Below are 24282 nucleotides of genomic sequence, written 5' to 3'. Positions count from 1 at the left end.
TGGTGCACTTCACCAAAAAACAACAGTGATTTATTTTGCACATCATCTCACACACATTCAAAAACCTGCACACATTCTTTTAGTTTGACAGTTTTTGAGAGTAAATTAGTTTGGATATGGCCACCGGTGACATTGAATCCCTATGTTGGGTTGATTACAGCTCAATGAAATTATACAGTAGCAGTTCCTATAAGACAAGGAATTGCTATTTCTTCATTTACATAATTTCATGGAGCTGTAATTAACACAACATTTAATGTCCCGATGACATCACTGGTGGCCATATTCAAACTCATTTACTCTCAATAACTGTCAAACTAAAGATTAAAGATTAAGATTAAACTGGATTTTGAAGAAGTCTTTATTCATTGCACACATTGACAATGTCATCATGCAGTGACACACACATGCGATGGGCGGCGCACACAGATACACACACATGCAATTTCTTTATTCTTTTTTTGGGTCGCCGATTAAATCTTCCTCTCTGTGTTTGACCCACCCGTCGTCCTTTCCCCCAAGGGCAGCCGGGAGCAGACATGGGCTGCGGTGAGGGGCCGCGCCCGGGGACCAATCCAAGTGCTCCTGTCCGTCTTCGTCAGGGATGCGACAGCAATAGCGATCTGTTGTGCATGTTTTTCAATTGGGTTTATCTTATCGGGAGGGGAAACCCTTGCGAGCACGGGGAGAACATGCAAACTCCACACAGAAAGGCCCGGGAGATAACCCACCTGGATATCTGGCAACGCGGCAACCTGGTCCCCACTCAACAGTCAGTGACAAAACTGAACTCCTCCTCATCGGCTCAAGTCCACCATCAGCAGGAGTTTTATGTGTGTGAGATGATGTGCAAAATAAATCAGCATTGTTTTTGGTGACATGCCCCTTTAAGGTCAATCATTAAAGGGGAACTATTTTACTATTTCTTTCACTATTTGGGCACTTTTACACAATTCCTGTGAGTTTATGGAACACCTCTGTAATTATATATTTTTTTTAATTCATTGTTTTGTATTTCTAATCAAGTCTTCAAAAACAGCATTTTTCTACCTCAAGATCTTAAGCCGTTTTGAGCCTGGGCTCCAACCACAATGGTAAACCGCTGTGGGACATGATGATTATCATGCAGCGGTGTCTTTCTGACATCACAAATCATCACATTTTCAGATGACTCAGTTCAGTGAGGGTGAATATTGTGAGGGGAGAATTGGAAGAATGCGCCAATATGAGAATTAGAGACATAGATCATATTAATATAAGTCCACATAGCTAGGAAACAATGCTAAACACTGAAAAAGGCCATTTATAAGATAGTTCCCCTTTGAGAGAAAACGGTGCTTTTTCAATGTATGTGATGTATAGATTGGGGAGAGATGACCACAGCTAAAATGGTAGATCGAAATGTGCATGGAAGCAGGAGACGGTGATAGAACGGTGGTGGAACCAGTGGTTTCACAGGCACAGGCCGCGTCAGCGAGGGTTTTGTTATGAATTCCTTAGAAGAACATCTGAGATTAGAGTGTACTGTCTCCCAGGACAGGAGGGAGAGAGGTTCATCTTAATGAAACGTGAGTTTATTAGTGTTAAAGGTTATGCAGTTGTCATGACAACACGTCGCATGACAACCAGAAGGCGGGGCCGTCGTTGCGACGACGAACATCTATAAGTCGGACGGTGTTTCCGGGTGTAAGGCAGACTAGAATCTGACTGAGACTGGGAGGGAAGGAACCAGGAGAGACTCTTCCTCCTCCACCACGGAGGGGGGGGGGAAGGGAGAATGCCACATCATCATTACAGTAGCTTCGGCTAACGCGAGGAGGGTTAGGCTAACGAACAGGCCTGAACACTATTGGACTGAATAACAAAAGGATAATCTGAACACACCGAAAGATCATTAGAATACTCTTCCAGGACAATAACATCTGTTAACATCTGAGCTGAGGTTTCTGTTTATAGCAATAAAACCACGCTTTTTCTTGTAAGGTATTTCACGTTGTCGAAGTGTCGAATTATTACGGAAGTGGAGAATTATTATGGTTTATGGATTGCACTAACGGGGGAGATAAGGATCTTATCTACCAGTATCGGAGACGTCAGGACCATTAAAAGTACACAACGCAGAGGAATTGGATGGAGGGCCAAACAGACGAAGACGTGATACTGGCCAGTTTGATCAGAATCTTACACCTTTAACCAAATCCACTTTGTGCAAACTGGGACCAAATAAAAACACATTGATGGATTTCCCTCCTGTCACAAAGGCAAAAAGCACGCTTTTCAAAAGCAAACATGTATTAATAATTATCAACAATTCCGAGTTCAAAAGGCCTGCAATCATTAATATCGCAGACGGCCTCTGTCTCGCTGCAGTCATTGGAAAACGAAATCAAGACATACTGATGTACAGAGAGAAACATTCATTTACAGCCAAAGACGGAACAACGCTTGCTTGTAGGAAAGATTGAGCAAACATACATGTGATTAACTCTGAATATTTTGTGTCTTCGAAGGTCCTCTCCCCAGGGATCCAGCTGTCGATGCCTCTGAATCACTGCATAAATAATTCTCTGAATTCTCTGAATCTCTCTGACTTCTCCGATGTACACAGAGACAGTGGTTTAGGAACAATGACATACAGATGTGCTGACGGATCAAACATTCCAAAAAGCTGGAAAGACTTCTCTTTCCTCACGCAGCTCAGGCTGATTCAATTATCGATTTCCCCTCATCTCCCTGTCAGACGACATTTTGGTTTAGACTGAGCACCTGATCATTATTCCAGTCTGCTGAATCATTAGGCCTGGCGAAGAAGGCTCCTCTTTGTAACATCCGAACGGAATCAAACGCATCCGCGATAAGACATTGGCAGTGGCATTAACCGAGGGTTGTAAAATTTGATTCCGTAGTTAAAAGACGGGGGGAAATTATCCGAGTGGTGAGTTGAGATATTTCTCCGCTAATATGAACTGTGTCCTCGGAGGTTCAAGAGCAGTTTATTGCCAACTCTGCTGAGTGATTCAGCGATGAATTACTGGGTGTGATTTCAATCGTGGCATGTGGTGATTGCAAGTGTCAGACTCGGAGGGGTAGGTGCAAAGCAAGTTCAACACAATTACATGCCTGACGCTACGTATCAAAACACGCAGTGTGTAATGGTTTCCCTTGTAACAGAATGCCAAAATAAGACCCACTGACAACTCCCAGTGTTCACAGGGGCTAAGCTCCCCTCTCTGGTCTGATCTCTGTGTGGTGGCGGGGGGCTCGTCGGAGGACATGTGAGACAGTACTTTGTATCCACAGAGGGGTGACAATTGGGTGTGTGTACAATAGCCACAGACAAAACAACACACCAGCAGACACAACCCTGACGCTCGCCTTGTTTTCACTCGCAGGGGGAAAACTGAAACGTATGAGGTCAAAAGGTCAGTGATGTCAGCGGAGCCTTTGCTAGACACACTGGGAGGTTAGAGTCAACGTCAGTGCGCGCGCGCGCGTGTGTGTGTGTGTGTGTGTGTACCTGCAATCCTCAGAGGAGTAGTAGGCCTCTCTGCACGACGACTAGAGTTTCAACTCACAAATACATTAACTACTTGCTTCTTTTGCTTCGATGCGGCGATACCTCCTTAATAAAGGGGACTCGTATCTTTTTCATTTCATGGCTTAATTTTTCCAGTTTTAATCTGGGGGGCTTTGCAGGGTTTTTCATTTCCAACAGACGCTCCTCCATCTATTAAAGTGGCATTATCATTGGCTATTTACATACCTCGTAGCCGGTATGTCATTTGGCGCTGGGATCTTTTTGTCAATAAACAATATGCTTTTATTATCATGCAGAACACGTTTGTTTTAAATGTCACAACAGGCAATACATATGTACTGTAATGTGTGGAATAAATATGTAATGACTATAAAGACATGTTAAAGTAACCATTCTCATCCCATGTGAAAAGATTACTATAAAAGAGTTTAGAAGAGTTGACCATTACACCACCAACAACCCACCCCATCCCTCCATTGACCATAATGGTGGAAAGGAATCCCATCCTGAGCATGACATAAGAGCAAAATGGCCGCCGTGTGAAAACGGTCAACAGGATATGCATCTACTTGAGCTCGTTGGACATCACTCTGCACCGCCTGAGAGCACTGAGCGGCGGTGTAACGCTGCTTACAACAACAGAGAGACCGAATGCTGAATTTTCATGAGTATAGCTTCACTCTGTGTTCCCCACTGGTGATTGATCCATTGTGGACTCTGGCAGGAGGCTCGGTTCAGTAGTGGTTATAGGTGGTTACAGTACGTCTAGGCCAGTAAGTTATGGAGGGTCACACTTGTGTGCTCTGTGTTTTTCTTTGGGTCAAGGTGGAGCCCTCTGCGTAATTGGGGTACTGTCTGTCAGCCTAAACCTCAAAGTATTGCATTGATAGTACGAGAGGTACTGTAATATTAGCAGGCCATGGTAATGGGTGCACATAGAGCCTGAGTAAAAAAAATACAGCAAGGAATATCCTATATAGGACTGATTCCAAAGCACAGCAATTTAAATCTTATTTTATTATGGAACCAATGATTTTGGATCCTATTTCTAACAGTCCGATGAAATTGTTTGAGTCCCACAGATTCAGATAGATGTCCTACTTTATTATTCTACATGTCTCTATTTGTACAATATAACACCATATTGGATGTTTATCTGGATCATATGCCTATAACATTGGACTGTCCAGGTTCGACATGATTGGTAAAAGATCAGTTCCCAGACATGAGGTTTCCATTGGATTGGCAGGACTAAAGGATTTTCGTATTGGACAGAAAATGGTGGTATCGGATTCCTTAAGGACTTATTTACTGGGAAGTGAAAGCACTGCTCTTGGGTTGGTTGTTTCCACTATGGTAATGGAGTATGGTTATAGATGTGCATTGTGTTGCACTGTAACTGCATGGCTCCACATAATGTTGTGTTGGATGTGTCTGCCATCTATTGGACTAAAGGAAAATACCACATTGGAAACGATCTCAGACACACAAGAGGACAGACAGTAAAAGTAACTAACAGCAAACATGTCAGAATTAAGAATGTTTTATTGGTGACATATACTTTACTGTGTCGGGTTATTTCAGTTAATTTAAGCGACGTCGCAGACAATGAGATGCAAATGTATTGCACATTAATACATGCAAGTTTATAACTTTTTGTATGTTTCAATGACGTGAATTAACCCATTGTGTTCCTGAGCATGAAATGCACTGTTAAGTTGATATTGTCAGGGGGGGACGGGGGACGGGGCTGGTGGGGGAGATTCGGGAAAAACCACGGCATTCTAGAGGTACCCATCTAAAAGGAAACATTTTTGTGTTTTCTGTAATGAGAAACAGTGGTTTGTGACCTAGAGAAGAGAAGATGAAAAAAAAAGAAAATAGCTCCAAATTTATTAAAAGAACTCACTTATATCCTATAACATGTGTTGCGGTATAGGTCTGGGGTAGGACGCCAGGAAAAAGTGGGAGTGGGTGAGTGCAGGAGTCGGCCCAGCACGTGCCAGTGGAGGCCCTTGGGTCTCTGTCCTGGATCAGCCTGTCTTCTCCAAGCCCAGGGATCAAGACTCATCAGCCCCCATACCCCTCTCTCCCCTGGGCCAGACACCAACATGACCACTCGCACAGAGAGGCCTGACCACCGCCGTGCCACAGCAGTGTAAACAAACAGCCCAGACGCACGCACGCGCACACACACGCACGCACGCGCGCGCGTGCACACACACACACACAGGTCGACGTTCCCCTGCTATTACCGGTATGTCGACTCATCACCGGGCCCACTCGGCTTAGTCATACCCGTGAGGCTTCCAGTGCGAGCGGCTCCCTCTTGGCTCCGGAGGGAGAGTTCTGGCAGAGGGTATTTACTCATTTGTCCCCACACATGTATGTGGTTTGGTAGCGCTGCCTGGGACGGCTGCCCCAGTCAGATCTTACTGTCCGTATTCGGAGCCAGCCGGGGCCTGTCCTGGGTAATGTCCTCCCACGCAGTCTGACCAGCGTAGGGCTGTTAGGTTGGTCATACCCCTGCCCCTGCCATCCGTGCCCTGGAATAGAGAAAGCATCTGCACAAAGTACAATGCTGCCCCTATGTGTTTACTCCCTCCCACACAGATTAAAATGGACACAGTCATTCTTCTGATTTGAAATACTACTGGGACATGCCAAGTGCATTAAAGGGGAACACCACCTAATTTATACTTGGTAGTCATATGGTCTAAGACAGGCCAAAGAAAATGTTAGTGAACACAAACAACTCTCTCCCAGTCCAAGAAACTATAGAGTGCTAAGAATCAACCCTGTGATGGTGTCTTTTCTTTTTTTCTTGTGTTTTTCTAAATATTCTATTATTTTATTATATATAATTTGAATGCATAGGTTGTTGTGTTGGTGTGTTGTTGTAGTTGTTGTTGTTGTGATCTATCTATCTGTCTGTCTATATAGGTCTGGAGCTGCTCTATAGACAGTGCATTTGGGAATGTGGTGAAGGTGACACTGAGTACAGCACTATAGAATAGAGCTCATTTGACAAAAAAAAACTCAAGCATTCTGTATGTCCACAAAATCATTCGTCTCCCATTTGTCTATTTGTCTTTTAGTCTCCCATTTGTCTTCAGGATAATAATGGCTCATGTCCACAAATATTGAAAAACCTTATTTTTTAAATTCTTAATTCGGGTAATGTTCCCCTTTAATGTTCTTCACTCCATGAACTGGTTCCTCCCTTGTAAACATAGTCCTTCCATACATAGAGAGAGTATATAGTGCATCTTGTCAATTGTTCCCAAAGTCAGACTGATTATTATTACTTGCTAAGCCGGTGGATTAAAAACGTACCTTAGTAAATGTACTGTACATTAACATTACACCCTAGTCAAACATATCAAATCACTATATCAAACGTGTGCCATGAGTTGTCCTCGAGTCCATGGGGCTACATAAGATGTTTTAAGGGTTCTGGAGTCAATTCACACACACACACACACACACACACACACCCACACACACACACACACACACAGACACGCACACACGCACGCACGCACACACACACACACACACACACACACACACACACACACACACACACACACACACACACACACACACACACACACACACACACACACACACACACACACACACACACACACACACACACACACACACACACACACACACACACACACACACACACACACACACACACACACACACACACACACACACACACACACACACACACACACATATTTTCTTCTCCCTTTTCATGTCAACCGCAAGGCTGACCTGGTGGCCTCTATTTCCTCAGAGGAGGATATCCCCCTTCAGCAGAGCCTTAGATTCCATCACTGTGTCGACGACTCAAGATCCTGATTGATGTCCCTCCTCCGCCATTGTCTTTGAAGAGCTGGGCGGCTCTGGTCAGGCCCGGCCACAGTGATGATTACAGTTGCATAGTTAGGCCATTACTGACATCTGCTCCGCTCACCGTCTCAATGTCCCCCGAGTCTGAGGTAGAGGAGAGTTCTGGTTCACCGACGGGAGTGATTAGGGATGCGGTCGTAGCTATGGTGCCCTCGGACTTTCTCTCCTTGACTACCGCTAGCGACCCTCTTCTCTCGTCCCTCGGGTCCCTTTACTTAATGTCCCACCTACCCGGCATCGCTCAAACTGGAAACCAAAACAAAGTTTAATAAAAGAATAAAAGTAAAACCAACCATGTGTTAAGATGTTAAGTGTTATTTAGGATGAAAGGTACATACGTAAGTATTTGAATCACTTTTCTCCCAATCCACCAAAAAAGAACAACTAAATACCATAACTAAAATAATGTTTATTCCGTACAACAACAAAAAAAACTTTAAAGCAACACCATACAGTAAGAAAAGTGAATGCCGCAAGAAGAAGGTATATAATTTCATAATAGTATAGTGTTGCATTCATTCATCATCATGCCGTTCAGTGTCTTTTCAATGCAGGCACTTTCGATTCAGATCACATTCTGGATGTCTCGTTTCTGAAATGACTGTTTATAGTACAAGTTATCTTCATGTTTAGCCCTAGTGAGCCAGATGCATTGCAGGAATGTATTCAAGGCTGAGCTTGTCATAGAAAAGAAAAAGCTAAATAAAAAAGCAGCTAGTGGTCTGTCATCATTTAAAAAGGTCAAAGGTTATCAAATATAATGTTAACATTTTAGTAAAAAATAACTAAAACATAAAAATGTTTACACATTGACCTATCCATGGATCCAACATACTGTAACCCTGAAGTCCATGAACAGCTAAACAGATTATCTCTTTCTTTTTGTATATCATTATTTTAAGGAAGGTGCAATTAGGCAGGGTTTGTATTGGTACATGAGGTGGAACTTGTCATCCACAACTCAGAACCAGAACTCAGAGACAAACACGTGCACGTTGATGATGTTCTGATGGGACACTCCCTGGGAGGTCAGATTGCTCATCGACAGCTTCAGCACCAGGTTCAACGGGCCAATCAGTGACTTCACCTGCCGCACCACCCCTAGAGGAGACACAGAAGAGGAGCCATGACGTGGTGGGACACCATGGACCACGAGGGACAATTCAGCACAGTGCATTTGATCATTTAATACACATTAAGTGTCATTTCCAATCACGTCTTGAGGTCTGTTTTGATGAACAGCAACATGGGTTTTCTCGTAAAAAATTCCTTGTTGTCGAGCAGCAAACCAAAGTCTGGTCACGGATGGCTTCACGGTGATGATAGGAACATCAGAACCCCTCTACGAGAAGTTGGCCTTGATTCCTACCTCCCTCCTTCCCACCATCTCCCTGTGGACGAGAGACACCCTCTATCACAGTAAAGCGGCCTGGAGAAAAACACACCGCAACAGAGACCCAAAGTATTACCGAATGCCCGTGGAATTTTGTTGGGAGCCCTTTTTAAGTGAACATGCGATTACAGGGCGAAAAAAACAGCAGTGTTTATACTGCCTGTCAGCGGGCCTTTTCTCTGCGGAGGGCTGGTGACATTTCAGCTCAGGCCTGTTTGAACAGACATCGCCAGAGTGCAGTCAGGCAGCACAATCACCACACTGTCCTCCACTCCGTCCTCTGACCGGGCTCTCCCTTTCGTTCTTTAATGTTCCCTCCTTTCATTTCCCTTAACAACCGGCGGTAATATCAGGTGGCAGTCTCAGGGTGGGGTCCCGTGCTGGAGAGGTTTCGTTATAATCGCAACTCTGTGATTTAACTAAACCGGGATAAAATGGACGACGTATCACGCTGAATTTGAGAAGCCTTTGTGTGGAGCTTGTAATAATAAAAAATAAAAATAAATGTCATGTTTACCCATGGGGGTAAATGGTGACGACCATTATGTGATATCCACTACATCCTTTGGGACATTCGCATTGTGTGGTGGTGGTGGTAGATCCTCCCCCTCCCTTGCTCTCCCCTTTCTCTCCCCTTCCTGAGGGGGCCTGATGTTTGTGGCACCATCATTGTGGCCCACAAGCAGGGACGTGCACAGGACTTTAGAAAGGCAGGTGCCCTAGATGATAAAAGGGCATGAATTGTTAAATGCGAGCGCGCGCAGCGCGCGAGCCCGATTTTTGGGGTTAATACAAGTCTATGGTACATTCAGTTTCACCGATAGATGTCACCAAAACTACATCCCTTTAATAACACAATATGCGCTCCAGACCAACAGCTGCGAGAGAGAGAGAGAGAGAGAGAGAGAGAGAGAGAGAGAGAGAGAGAGAGAGAGAGAGAGAGAGAGAGAGAGAGAGAGAGAGAGAGACCGACCGACCGACCGAGACCGCATTAACTACCTTGTTTAGTTGAAACGTGGTCAGGAGGGCTTGATGAAGTATTATGTCCACTGTCCCACAGTCACACACTGTTGTCTTGATGTATATCCACTGTCCTCCAGACTGCATCCAGCCAAATAGCTTATTGTTAGCACTTAGCACTATAGCTTTGTTGTTGTCAAACTTGTCACCACACAGTCCTGACATTCTCGAAGTCAAAAACTAATAGTGCTTGCCGATTGATTGGTGCTAAGAACAGCAGGGCGGGTGCAAGCCGTGTGACGTAATTGGCAGACTCGACTGTCAATCAAAATTATTCTGAGAGAGAGAGAGAGGAGAGAGGAGAGAGAGAGGGAGAGGAGAGGAGAGAAGGGGGCGGGAGAGAGGGAGAGGAGAGGAGAGGGAGAGGGGAGAGAGAGGAGAGGATTGAGAGAGAGAGAGGAGAGATAGAGGAAGAGGTGGGAGAGAGAGAGAGAGAGAGAGAGAGAGAGAGAGAGAGAGAGAGAGCTGCGTGATTTTCCAGGCAGCAGCAGACAGGGAGGGGCTGGGGAGGGGTGATTTGGCGACGTGTTTTTGGAAGGACCTATTATTTACAAGAGGGGTGGCATTTCTCTTTCTTTACCTAATATTTAGATTCTATCGTGACATCTTTCATTTGGAAGGGCAGGGCAGTATATCTATATGTGCAACAGTTAAAAAAAAAAAAAAAAAAAAAGAGGGTGGCATAAAAAGGGCACTTTCTAATGAAAAATGAAAAAGGCAGGTGCCCGGGCACCCCTTCACCCCTATGTATGCACGTGCCTGCCCACAAGGGTAAATGAGTCCCATGTGTTCGACGGCGGGGAGCAGTCGCAGTCACGCAATACAGCCATGGAGGCATTCCTCCAGGAATCCATCTTTAACTGTGGAGGAACTAGCTATAGTAGCCACTGTCTCTCTCTCTTTCTCTCTTTCTCTCTCTCTCTCTTTCTCTCTCTCTCTCTTTCTCTCCCAGTTGGATCACTGTGGCCACACTAAAGATTCCAGAAGATTCCAGCGATAAGCGCCTGGAAGAGTGTGCAATGGGGCCCATTTGTACCAGGGTTGCCCCCTTGTTTTGGTGTTTTGGGACTCTGTTGCGTAGTGACACTCGACAGAGGGGAGCGAGACGGGGTTTTTTATTGTTTCCAAAGCGTCAGCACCATCAGAGAAGAGGAACCTCTGCTTGAACCTAACGACAGCAGCAGTTAATGTTCAGAAAAATAAAGGACATGGAAAAAGACATTGGGGTTTGAGACTGAAAAATGATTTTCAGACACAAAGCCAGTTGAGGTGGCACGCCTCTCAGCTCAGCCAGAAGCATACAGTACATACATAATGGACAAAGAACTGGAAATTACTTATATTGAGAATTGTCAATAGGCCTCATGACTAGCCATGCACGTTCTATGCACATGTAACTGAGTTCAAAAGGTTCACGGTTTGCACATGGACTTGGATTGTTGTCAGTTCACAGGGTTCAATACTAAACCAAACACCCAATGAAGATGATCGAAAGCACAGTAAAATGTCATTCTAAAACACAGTACGGACCACCACAAAGCCGGGTGGGTTTCACTCCACAATAGCCCCATTTTTATTAGGAAAAGACTGATGGTTTCAGATCATAAATATGACCCAAATCCAACGGAGGCTCTAAACACTTTCCCTAATCAGGGTCAACTGAGGCCAAGTATCTGCTATGCAGCTTCTCAAGCATATTTAAATGAAAAGCAGTCAAACAATTTTACGCCGTGAATAAATCACAAACAACACAGAACACAATTATATGTTGGTGGGAGTGGGGGAGGAAATGTCTAATGTCTTTTGTGGTGTTTGTGATAATATAATTTGTTTTCATTTTTAGGTTTTGTATTTATTATGTTTATTACTTTTGTTATTCTACTGTTATTCTATTGTCATTATTGTTATTGTTATTATTATTATTATTGTCTGGTGTTGTTCTGTTTATTATTATTCCTGTATCATGCTGTCATGTTTTGTTTTATATTCCATGTAAAAAATCATTTATAAAAAAATAATTTGATAAAAAGAAATTAAAAAAGATTATATGCTGAAGTGGTCGAGAAGCTGCCCAACGACATCACACAATGCTTAACACATAATCTAAATGGCGTCTTTGTATAGTATTTTCAGTAACAAAACAAAGCTCTTTGGACGGTAGTGAAATGTGTCTCCGTTAGAGTAGTGCCTGGTAGCATAGAATGAAACAGGTCATTCATGTAAAGAAAAAAAAACAACAGGGTTTACAGAACCTCCGCCTATGTTTTACTTGGTTGTTCTGAAGGCGCGGAAAGGGTCAATTATGATATTACTACACAGCCCCTGTGTCCAACTCTGTGAAATGGAGCTAGCATCTAAATCGTTCTATTTGACCCCTTGGAATCCTCTGTGAAATCCTAACACGATGTCTCTGTCTTTCAGTAAGCTTCCCATCAGAAGTACAGTTGTATCCTCTGCGAAGGCAAAACATCCGCAATGACAGCTGGGCCTCAACATACTCATACTGAACCTGAGGTGAAACCACAACCACATCATCATCTCAGATATTTCACTTAGGCTGCGAGGCGAAGACCGACAACCACATAACAGGTTGGCTTTGATTGGCCACCATGCTATCATTACCTGAGATTCGTATGAAATAAGCAAGGGGAAGTTCACAGTCCCTCAAAGCTGATATCATGTGTTGCGAGGGTTGCCTGAGGCATTCTGGGGGGAAAATACAGTAGCGTTCGCCTGGGAATGGGGAATCTGGTGTTCCCCGAAGCATGTCGTTCCATCTCTCTGAGGTATATGCCCGCAGATTGCAGAGGTGACCCAGGCATCTCGAATAGCCCCTATCAAACACACAGCTGCACAAACCCCCCGGAACATTCTGCCACACCATGAAATAGCCCCGTAAGTAGAAAATAGCCTTAAATGCATGGTAGTGGAGGAGACACTGCCACAAAACAAAGTGAAGCAAATGCCAGGAGGCATTTGTCATCCTCTACGGCCACGAGGGCTACAATATTGAAGGGTTACATGTAAACAGTACAATTTCTGGGTTTTCTGGTTTCTACAACTCGGCGAGGAAGTGTATGACAAAATCCAAAATGAACGGGTTTAACACCAGAGACAAATGAAAAGTATGCATCGGCTTCACCACAGTATTGTATAATGACACGCTGGCTGTAGTGCGATGTATGCTCGCTGCAGTAAAAACCATTGGAGAGTGGCCAGGTAGAGCACCATGTTCCAGTTGACTGTGAGAATAGGGGATCGGATCTTATGGCATGAGGGGCCTTTCTTGCGTTTGGTCTGATCACTGGTCCCTGGTCGGCCAGTCGGGCCAGACTATCCAAACAAGGCCATGACCACTCCAAAGAGGGGGGCGGGAGTTCTGCGTGTCCCTGCTCTGGGAAGACCAGCTTGTGTGGCTTGATATTTTAAGGTCAATTAGCTATGAGTCATATTTACAGATATCTTAAATGAACCATGGGTCATTGCTGGATGGTGTCACTTGCTGAGTTGTGACATCATTGGGTCGTAGCCTGAGGGAAAGGTTGGTTCTTTTCTTGGACTTTCTGTTTGGTGGTTGTGGGACGAAGAAGTCGGGACGACATAACATGCAACATTATCTTCACCACAACCTTTGCAGTGACCAGTGACCTTTCCACCCTGAGCCCCATAACGAATACAAACTATAACTTTCACAATGTATTTTGAGAATTTGACATTATAACCTGCTGACTTTGTGTCTTTGGTCTTGATTTGTTATAAAAATATCCACTCTGTGCCAAAGTGAATCTCGTTAGGATCTACTGTATACCGTAAATGGAGGGAAAATTGGTTGTTTTCTTAACAAGCTTAGTCTTTGTTATTTACACTGCCAAGAAATTACATGCACACACAAAAAAATTATAAAATAGATTAGTGAATTAGGAATAATAACCACACAGACCTAAGGAGTAATAATGAATATGTGGTTATATTGTAAATTGAGCGGATCACTGAACTTGAGAGGGAGACAAGTATTTAAATATATCTCACAAAATACTGAAAAAGCTATTGATATGCTTGTGTGGTGTCTTTCAGAGCATATTGTATGTGTGTATATGAGATAGATAGATCGATAGTGGAGGTGCAGTCATTTGGGAATCTCACAATTTGATTTCCATTCCATTCTTCGATTCTCAAGTTATTTTCCCCATTTGACTGTGGTTGCCAGTTAACAGGTCTCAAAGGAAAACATTTTGGAATTTGTGAATGGATTCTAACGATTATATATCTTTTTGATTCGTATGTGAATCAATTATTTGTGTGTGTGTGTGTGTCATGCGTCAGACACATCTTTGCCACTACAGTATCTCCCCTATCAGTATCTTGTAGTTGTCTAGGTGTGTGGGGTTGTCGGGTGGAGAACACACTGTGTCCGGGTGTGGGTGTGTGGGGTTGTCGGGTGGAGAACACACTGTGTCCGGGTGTGGGTGTGTGGGGTTGTCGGGTGGAGAACACACTGTGTCTGGGTGTGGGTGTGTGGGGTTGTCGGGTGGAGATGACACTGTGTCTGGGTGTGGGTGTGTGGGGTTGTCGGGTGGAGAACACACTGTGTCTGGGTGTGGGTGTGTGGGGTTGTCTGGTGGAGAACACACTGTGTCTGGGTGTGGGTGTGTGGGGTTGTCGGGTGGAGAACACACTGTGTCTGGGTGTGGGTGTGTGGGGTTGTTGTCGGGTGGAGAACACACTGTGTCTGGGTGTGGGTGTGTGGGGTTGTTGTCGGGTGGAGAACACACTGTGTCCGGGTGTGGGTGTGTGGGGTTGTCTGGTGGAGAACACACTGTGTCTGGGTGTGGGTGTGTGGGGTTGTCGGGTGGAGAACACACTGTGTCTGGGTGTGAGTGTGTGGGGTTGTTGTTGGGTGGAGAGCACACTGTGTCTGGGTGTGGGTGTGTGGGGTTGTCGGGTGGAGAACACACTGTGTCTGGGTGTGGGTGTGTGGGGTTGTCGGGTGGAGAACACACTGTGTCTGGGTGTGGGTGTGTGGGGTTGTCGGGTGGAGAACACACTGTGTCCGGGTGTGGGTGTGTGGGGTTGTCGGGTGGAGAACACACTGTGTCTGGGTGTGGGTGTGTGGGGTTGTCGGGTGGAGAACACACTGTGTCTGGGTGTGGGTGTGTGGGGTTGTCGGGTGGAGAACACACTGTGTCTGGGTGTGGGTGTGTGGGGTTGTCGGGTGGAGAACACACTGTGTCTGGGTGTGGGTGTGTGGGGTTGTCGGGTGGAGATGACACTGTGTCTGGGTGTGGGTGTGTGGGGTTGTTGTCGGGTGGAGAACACACTGTGTCTGGGTGTGGGTGTGTGGGGTTGTTGTCGGGTGGAGAACACACTGTGTCTGGGTGTGGGTGTGTGGGGTTGTCGGGTGGAGAACACACTGTGTCTGGGTGTGGGTGTGTGGGGTTGTCGGGTGGAGAACACACTGTGTCTGGGTGTGGGTGTGTGGGGTTGTCGGGTGGAGAACACACTGTGTCCGGGTGTGGGTGTGTGGGGTTGTCAGGTGGAGATGACACTGTTTTCATTAGCCATGATAATCCCCTGTGTGACAAGCAGGGATTCCACATGGGCTTGGCGCGCTCTCTGCTGATGCTATGTCATGATTCATCCACATGACAGCCTCTCAGAGGAGTCGCCTGCTTATCTCCACTGCTATCCTCAACACCTCACCAAGGCAGCCACAAGCAAGGGCCACAAGCCCCACTGTGTCTCTGTTGCACTCATGTCTCACACAGTAGGACTACATTCCACCAGACACTGTGGACAGCTCCATTGACGACCGTGAACGCAGAGCCGTCTCCCTGCCTAGAGGCAAACTGTCCACTTCCACTTTCATTCATCTCTCTGTGCGCCTCGCAGCCTAGCAGCACTGTGCCAATGACATAAAGGCATTCATTGGCTGGAAAGGATATTTACCACAAGGGAATATTTCTACCTGCATTCTAAAATGGAAGGAATTTTGCTGTGGCGCCTCAGTCTTGAAGACTGTCCAGGACCATTGAGGATGGGTCTGATTGATGAAGAGCAGAGCAAGAAGCAGCCCACGGCTTGGCTTTCAGGTCCAAAAAGAATATTCTTGTCAACTTGTGGTGTCCCATCCACTGATACAATTGTCTGCCCGCAAAGAAGGTGCAGCCGCCAGCTCCAACCTCCTTCTTTGATCCTGCCTGCAATGTGTGCTCATGAGGAATGTGCAGGCTATGCAACTAAAAGTTACACATCGAATTCTGTAGCATTTCCTTCGAATGGCGAAAATATGTTTTTTTCACGGTTCTCCCACTACCACTTCTCCGTGGCCGCGGCTTTTGTGGTTAAATTAACATCCTGGTTAACGTTAGGTTAAGGTTTCTGTTTCCACACTGCACCCCTCTTACACTGTTATATCACATACGTGGTGTTCTGGTCCACGGGACATGAAAGTGTGGAAATTGTAGGTAAATAGTCAAGTAAATATTGTAGACATTAAACAAAAAGGTTCACTGTGTACCTTCACTGTCTGCCTCCACCTTGTTTCATTTATATTCTTCAAGATAAACATGATTTATTCTATTCATGTCTTGATTAGAATGGCTACTAATTCAAAATGTTTCATCGAAAAAAAGTGATTTAGCAGAGGAAAGAAGAAAGAGTAAGAGTACAATTTTCAGTCCTGTTCCGTCCCCTACTGTTCAGTCATTTGATTGATTGATTGATTGATTGAAAATTGTATTAACAGATTGCAGAATGGGTACAATACAGTACAGCTCAATACACACAATTGTTAAGGGGATGCAGACCAGGCGGGGTGTGGGGGTAACTGTACATTGGATTCTCGACTAAACCTTACTTGGTCCCAAGAAGAGGGTCTCGTGTATTATTGGGTTTAATAGGACATTTGTTGTACATTGGAGGGAGTTGCGTTAGGACATTTACAGGGGCCAGTTTCGAATTGCAGTCTCCCGTAGGTGTTCTTTGAGAGTGGTTTTGAAAGTGGGTAGTGATTCACATTCCTTTACAGCTGTGGGTAGGGAGTTCCACATTGATGTGGCATAATTAGGAAACGTGTTTAGTCCCTTGTTTGAGCCGAATCTGGGTTTAACATGATTTCTGGAGCTCCCTCTGGTGTTGTGATCATGGTATTCACTGACCTTTGGGAAGTATTTTGACATGTACATGGGTACCTTAGTCGTGTAGTGTATCTTGTAGACCAGGCCCATTGCAAGTTGCTGTACTCTGTCGTCTACTCTAAGCCATCCTAGGTTGTCAAAGTGGGCAGGGGTGAGGTGGGTTCTAGGAGTAAGGTCAAGCAGTAGTCTGACCAGTTTGTTTTGAGATGTTTGTAATTTTGTTTTTAGCGCCTTTGAGGTGCTTTGGTACCATGAGGTGCAAGCATAGTCGTAGTACCCTTGAATGAGTGCTCCTGCCAGAGTCTTCAGGGTATTCTTGTTTACCAGAGAGGAGATCCGGTACAAGAATCGAGTTTGTTGGTTGATTTCATCTTTCATCTTTTCCTTGTGACAATATTGTCACCCCACTGTAACAGAGAAGCTGTTGGTCTTGCTGAGTTTGTTATTTGAACCGAAGAGAATGGAATCTGTTTTACCCAGGTATAATGATAGTTTGTTATCAGCAAGCCAGATGCAGATTTTGCCTAGTTCCGAGCTGAGGGTTTTTTCAACTTGTAACTTGTTCTTGAGACCAGCAGGGCTGAGTCGTCCGCGAACAGGAACAAGTTGCAGTCACAAGCTGACGACATGTCATTTGCATAAATTAGGAACAGTAGCGGTCCTAGTATATTAATTATATTGTTTTAAAAAATGGGAAGAGCAATTGGTATTTCCAGGAAATGTGCTTCTTTTGTTGCCCGTCCCCTTTTATGTCAGATAGTGCAAAGTTTAGTTTTATGTCATCTTGACTATTGCTCTGCGATGTGGTCATCTGCTGCCAGTGGTGACCTCAGGAAGCTCCAGGTGGTCCAGAACAGGGCAGCATGGTTGGTACTGGGCTGCTCACTAAGGTCTAATGTGAGCCGTATGCATGCCCGACTCTCTTGGCTTAACGTTGAAAATAGATTGTCTTTTTAATATACTTGTGCTGTTCAAGTTGGTCATGAGCAGTAAAACTCTTGTTTTTATACATAATCAGATTGTTTTTAGTAATACTGTGCACAAGCATTAACTGTGCACTAGAGGTTCCAGTAGTGGGCAGCTTGAATTGCCAGGTCCTAAAGCCAACGCTTTAATGAGATCTTTTATTTTTAGAGCATTAACTCTTTGGAATAACCTGCCTCAAAACCTCTGCTGCATTTACAGTAGATTCACTTTTTAAAATAATCTTAAATTGTTTTTAACACTGTAAAGTAATTTTTTGTTTTTGTTTTACACTGTAATGTAATTTTAGCTATCTTAATTGTTACAGTAGTTTCATTATGCATTGTGTGTACTGACTTTTAATAATTTTGTTTTTGAAATAATAATTGTTTTTGTATGTTTTTTTGTGTGTGGACCCCAGGAAGACTAGCTGGTTGCTATGGCACCAGCTAATGGGGATCCCTAATAAAATCAAAATCAAAACTAGTATATGCTTCCTTGTGGAACACCACAGCTCACTGGGAGGGGGGTTACCTCCACCATCTGTTCTCTCCCCTCCAGGTAGGATTGCATCCAGCTCACTGATAGACTATCAAAACTAGGGATGCTCGATATTGGCTTTTTTACCGATACCGATATTGTCCAACTCTTAATTTCCGATACCGATATCAACCGATATAACATTTTAATGCCGATATCGGCCGATAATATCTGTAGGCCAATAATATCGGACATCATTTCTATAGAAATGTAAAAAAAATTAAAAAATATTATTATTATTATTATTTTTTGAAAACCGATACCGATATTTTCCGATATCACATTTTAATGCCAATATCGGCCGATAATATCGGACATCCCTAATCAAAACCAATTGCTTTTAGCTTGTCAATCAGAATGGAGTGATTGACAGTGTCGAAGGCCTTTTGTAGGTCCAGCATGACCATGCCGCAGTATTTGCCCACGTCCACCTCTTGTTTGATGTGGTCGTTCAAATAGAGAAGGCATGTGTCAGTGGAGTGGGATGTTCTGAAGCCAAATTGGAATTCGTAGATTAGATTTTTTTTCCGCAAGGTACTTTTCAACCTGTTCGTAGAAAAATTCCATGACTTTCGAGAGGGAGGTAAGAATAGAAACAGGGCGGTAGTTGCCTGGGTCTAATTTGCTGCCTTTTTTGTGCAGGGGGGTCACTCTCGCAATTTTGAAGTCCTTGGGGACGTGTCCCTGTTTTATGGAGGGTTTATTATGTGTGTGATGACTGGGGTGATGGCGGCTGCTGAGTCTCTGAGGAATTTGGAGGGGATGTTGTCATGGCCAGTTAGGTTGTTAGGTTGGAGGGCGCTCAGTTTTTTGAGTACCTCATCTGTTGTTACCATTTCAAGTTTGAAGTCGTCTTTGCGGAACCCTAGGTTTTTGTAGTAGTCTACTATGTGTTTTACCCCAAAATGCCCAGAGTGGGAGGGCAGTTTATTAACCAGTGTCGTGGCTATGTTTGTAAAGAATATGTTTAGGTATTTGGCCACATCCAGCTTGTCTGTGATAAGAGTGTTTTCTGTCTTTATGTTTATGTTTGTAAATCTGGTTTTTAGTTTTTTGCTGCAGCCTAGTTGGTTGTTGAGTAATTTCCAAAGTTCACAGGCTTTGTTTTTGTTTTCCTCAGTTTTGTCATGATGAATTCTTTTTGTGCGGTTTTGATCGTGATGTTTATGTCATTTCTTAGTCTGTTTCTTTGAATTTTGAGTTCAACCACATGGGCTTGGAGTTCACTGTTTAAGCTTTTGGTAAGCTTTGTCTGACTTTTATGAAGTTCAGAGCATTTGTTGTCTCTGGTTTTCATAGCGGTCAGTATTTCAGTGTGCATCCATGGCTCAGCACGATTTTTAACCCTGGTGGTTCTTAGGGGGGCCATGTTGTTAAGTATTGTCGTGAATTTGGTTTTGAATCCAAGCCAAGTTTCTTCAACTAGTGTACCATTGAGCTCATCTGACCAGTCCATGCTCTCCAGTTATTGGTTAAAGGAAAACTCCAACATTTTGGGAAATTAGCTTATTTGCCATCTACCCTGGAGTTAGATAAGAAGATGCATACCTTTTTCTTCTCTATGCAGTAGGAGTAGGAAGACGTTGGGAACTAGGCTAATGGAGGAACCTACTTCCAGTGACTGACGCTAAGCTAGGCTAACGGTGCATGTCTTCCTACTCCTACTGCATGCACAGAGAAGAAAAAGGTATGTATCTTCTTGTCTAACTCCAGGGTAGATGGCAAATAAGCTAATTTCCCCAAATGTTGGAGTTTTCCTTTAAAGGCGTCTCTAGAGCAGAATGATAGACTGTGTCTAGAAGTTTCAAAGTGGAAGGAGCAGCATTTCTATAAATCATGTCTCCATAATCCAAGACAGAAACGGCTTCAACCATCGTCTTTCAGCTAATCATTGGGAAGCTGATTCTGTTCCTTTACAAGAAGTACATTTTGTTGCAATTACTGGCAATATTGTTTATATGGTATTTCATTGTACATTTCGCATCAAGCCAGATGACATGATATTTGTGTTCTGTAACTCTTTTGGTGGCAGACCCCATTCACAGTCAATATATCCAAATCATTGTAACAATATCTTTAACCCTAGAGAATATTGTGAATTTAGCTTGCATTATGTAAGTTTAAGGCCAATAACTGAATCTTGCAGAGCATTAAATGAGAGTTGCGGGTTCTCAATGGCTAGTTGTCCAGAGTCAGCAATACAATAGTCATAATAATAACCACACAAAGATGAACTTGATATACACTCAAAGACTAGACAATATCATTAATAAAAAATGGTAAATAAGACAGGATCCAGGATTGATCCCAGCGGGATGCCTTTTGTGATCGGTAAGAACTCTTATTGGGCTTTTGAGTGAGTTTTCACACACTGAAGTCTCTCAGACAAATAGCTCTGAAACAAACTGCAAGCCTTTGCATCAAAAGCAACACTGTGTAGTCTATTTAAAAGAAGAGAATGGTCGACCGGATCAAATGTTTTTGACAGATCTATAAATAGGGTATATAACTATAGCTATATACAGTATATGTTGGGGCGGCATGGTGGCGCAGTGGTTAGCAGTGTTGCCTCACAGCAGGAAGGTTCTGGTTGGTTCAAAACCCAGCAGGGGGCATTTCTGTGTGGAGCGTGTTCTCTCTGTGTTTGCGTGGGTTTACTCCGGTTTCCCCCACACCATATAAAAGACATGCATGCTAGGTATACTCCTGCCATTGTCCTTGACCAACTGGCAGTAGAACTGGAGTTGGTACAAGTGCACTGTGTGGCTGCCCATTGATCCTAAATAGTGAGGAGGTTGGTAGCACCAGTGCCCCCAGTGGAGCAGTTATATAGCGTACTTGCATCGTGTCCCGCTCTTAAGCCATACCGAGATATACCTCATCTCATGTACCTATTGTACTCCATCAACGAATAAACCCAAAATACACCCCTCACCTGCCAGGCCCCGCCCCTTAGTGGCGTGCTGCATAGGACTGGGCATGGCCACCACTCACTCTTCCTCTAATTTTGTTTCCATCATAGCGGATGCAAGTCGCCCTATGCAACTAGTTGATTTGAAAAAGTTTAGATAATATTGGGTACTTACGGAGATTTGCTTACCCCTGGCATCTTCAGGGTATGTTCCAACGACACGTCGGGTCTATTCTGATGTTCCCTCGTCTTGTGGCAGCAGATCGAGGAACAGCGTGTGTTCTGAAGGTCCAGATTAATACTGAAAGTCTGCGTTTATTAATTTGTATAACTTGTATATTGTTTATATATATAAGATATATATCCAACGCCATCCGTTTGCACCATAGTATTCTTCGCTCGCCTCATTGGGTCCCGCCCTTGACATTGGAGGCGCCACTAGACAAGCCCCCCAGACAGAGTTCAAAGACATGTCCGGGCAAGTTCAGACTTGCCCATAGCAGGCGCATTGATTCTGGACAGGTAAATCGGCTGCGCCCTAGAAATCAGTCTGAGTATATATATTGTAGATGGCGCAAGCAACCGCAGAGTGAACAGTGGAGCAGTAACCTAACAGCAGTGGAAGTAACGAGTCGGCAGTATCAGAACAGGAGAAGCAGCAGAGCGAGATCGTAATACGTCCGGTACAGTTGTACGCAGACCTACCAGCGGTGTATCGTTACGGATAGCTAGTAGCTACTTAGATACGACTATAATATTGTAGAGCCATTATTGGCGCAGTATAGTGACTTGTGTAAGCGAAGTAACGTGGAGAAACGTATAGTTAAAACCATCTGCGTTTGGATCTAACTACTCCCTGAAGACCGTCCTCGGGCTAGCTTCCAGTACAAACGAAGCTAGCTAGCTACCATCTATGCCATCGGGCTTTTGGATTAAGAGCTATTAACCCTGCCATCGGGCACTAGGATTACAAGGACCGTTTCCGTACGAGACCCCTTTTCTTCAGTGACCACAGGATTATCCGACCATTATTCAATTCCTCCGGAGCTTACAACTCCAGAGGGAAATCATCGTCTCCAGCTACCCCCTTGCTTTGCCCCGTATCACCTCTTCTCACTCCCTGCAGAGCTCCGGTCGAGTATTCTTAACCTAGGAAATATTCATTACCACTGACTTTGATACTCTGACATTCTACTATTAAAAGAGAAACGTGATAATTCAGTTGTATATTGATATGACGATTAAAATACTGTAAACTTGGTATCCTTGTCCCCGTGCCGTCAATTGAGTGTCTGCCATATTTATCTAACTGTACTGTCTGGCAAGTAATATTCTTTAGTAGTGGTTTAATCTAAACAATCTTTTAATACAGTCCGGGTTGTGTAGCCCCTTAGCTACAATTGGTCCTTTGTCCTTCGATCAGTAATAATAATCATATTAATAATAATATGGCCAGCGGCGGACACTCTCCAAACGGCTCTCCCCCATTAGAGCGCCCTAGGCGCCAGCGTCAGCCCCCTCCCCACTTGGATAACTACGCTGTAGATTTACCTCCTAGCTTATCTACGAGGACGTTAAGCAAGGATAAAATTAGTCGCTTAAGTATGCCCAACCTAAACGACCTGTCAACCCCACCGGTAGAGACCCAAGCTAGTTTAAGTGAAACTGACTTAGCTCACGGGGGGGGACAAGCGGGACATGACTTGACTATGCCCATAGACCACCGCGCCCCCGAGATGGACCTCGGAGCGCAAGAAGATAAAGACTGCGCCTCCGAGATGGACCTCGGAGCGCAAGAAGGTAAAGAATGCGCCCCCGAGATGGACCTCGGAGCGCAAGAGGATAAAGAATGCGCCCCCGAGATGGACCTCGGAGCGCACCAGAGAAAAGAGCACTGCGCCCCCGAGATGGACCTCGGAGCGCGGGAGAAGACAAAGTACAGCGCCCCCGAGATGGACCTCGGAGCGCGTAAGGAGACCAGGTCACCAACCAGCCCTGCCAACTCCAGATCACCATCATCAGCGTCATCCCCAAGCGAGGCCGACCAGAGGCTAACGCAAGTCCTGATCGCCATGCTAACCGCTTCAGCGGAAAGAGACCGCCTCCAGGGTGAGCGTGACCGCCTCCAGGCGCAACAAGAGGGTGAGCGCGCCCGTCTCCAGGCGCAACGAGAGAGTGAGCGCGAACACCTCAGACTGGAAGAGAGTCGCCTCCAGGCTGACGCCGCGATACATCTCAGACTGGAAGAGAGGCGCCTCCAGGCTCAAGAAACCATGGAGCGAGACCGCGCCAATGCACAGCGCGATGCGCAGCGCGACACAGCCAATGCACAGTGCGAGGCGGAGCGAGACCGTCTACAAGCACAAATGATGGAGCAAGCGCTCCAGAGGGTGACTCCCCACTCTTCCACCAGGAGCTCCCGGAGATCATCACGACACGGGTCGAGGGCACCCTCCCCTCCCCGACAAAGCTACACGGGACCCAGCCTACGGGAAGAACCTGCTTACGTTGCAGAGCAGCTAACCGAGCGACTACAAAGCCTAGCGGAGGACGAGGGACGACAGAAAGCCCACCCGCACGCACCCATCTCAGACCAGGAGGAACAGTGCAGCCCCGGTCTCAGTCCCGACGCGAGGCGTTATGAACCCCCAACCCGTCCCAGTGGGGAGTTCGAGCAACAGACAGCACCGAGGAACAGTGCCTGGGGGCCCAGTCTCTGGTTCCCGCCCAGCACGAACCAACGACCCCACGTACGGGGAGACTCGCCAAGGAGTCACAGCCATCCATGGCATCCTACATTGGGACACCCACATTCCCAGACTTCACAAGAGAAGACAGAGCGCAGTATACCGAA

The 24282-nt window shown here is 45.1% G+C and overlaps 1 protein-coding gene across 1 annotated transcript in view; it reads right to left on the bottom strand.

The window, feature by feature from the left end:
- Positions 1 to 7854: 7854 nt before the first annotated feature.
- The window catches only part of fbln1 (fibulin 1), a 96760-nt gene continuing 80332 nt past the window's right edge, over positions 7855 to 24282 (bottom strand). The window contains exon 17 of the mRNA XM_084334620.1: positions 7855 to 8566. Within this exon, the coding sequence (XP_084190746.1) occupies positions 8427 to 8566 (140 nt within the window). The 3' untranslated portion in view covers positions 7855 to 8426. The remainder of the gene's footprint in view (positions 8567 to 24282) is intronic.

This window comes from Notolepis coatsorum (genome assembly GCF_963971535.1).
Source record: "Notolepis coatsorum genome assembly, chromosome: 18".
Lineage (NCBI taxonomy): Eukaryota > Metazoa > Chordata > Actinopteri > Aulopiformes > Paralepididae > Notolepis > Notolepis coatsorum.
The sequence above is the reverse complement of the archived record's forward strand: the minus strand, read 5'-3'. Positions and strand labels throughout refer to the sequence as shown.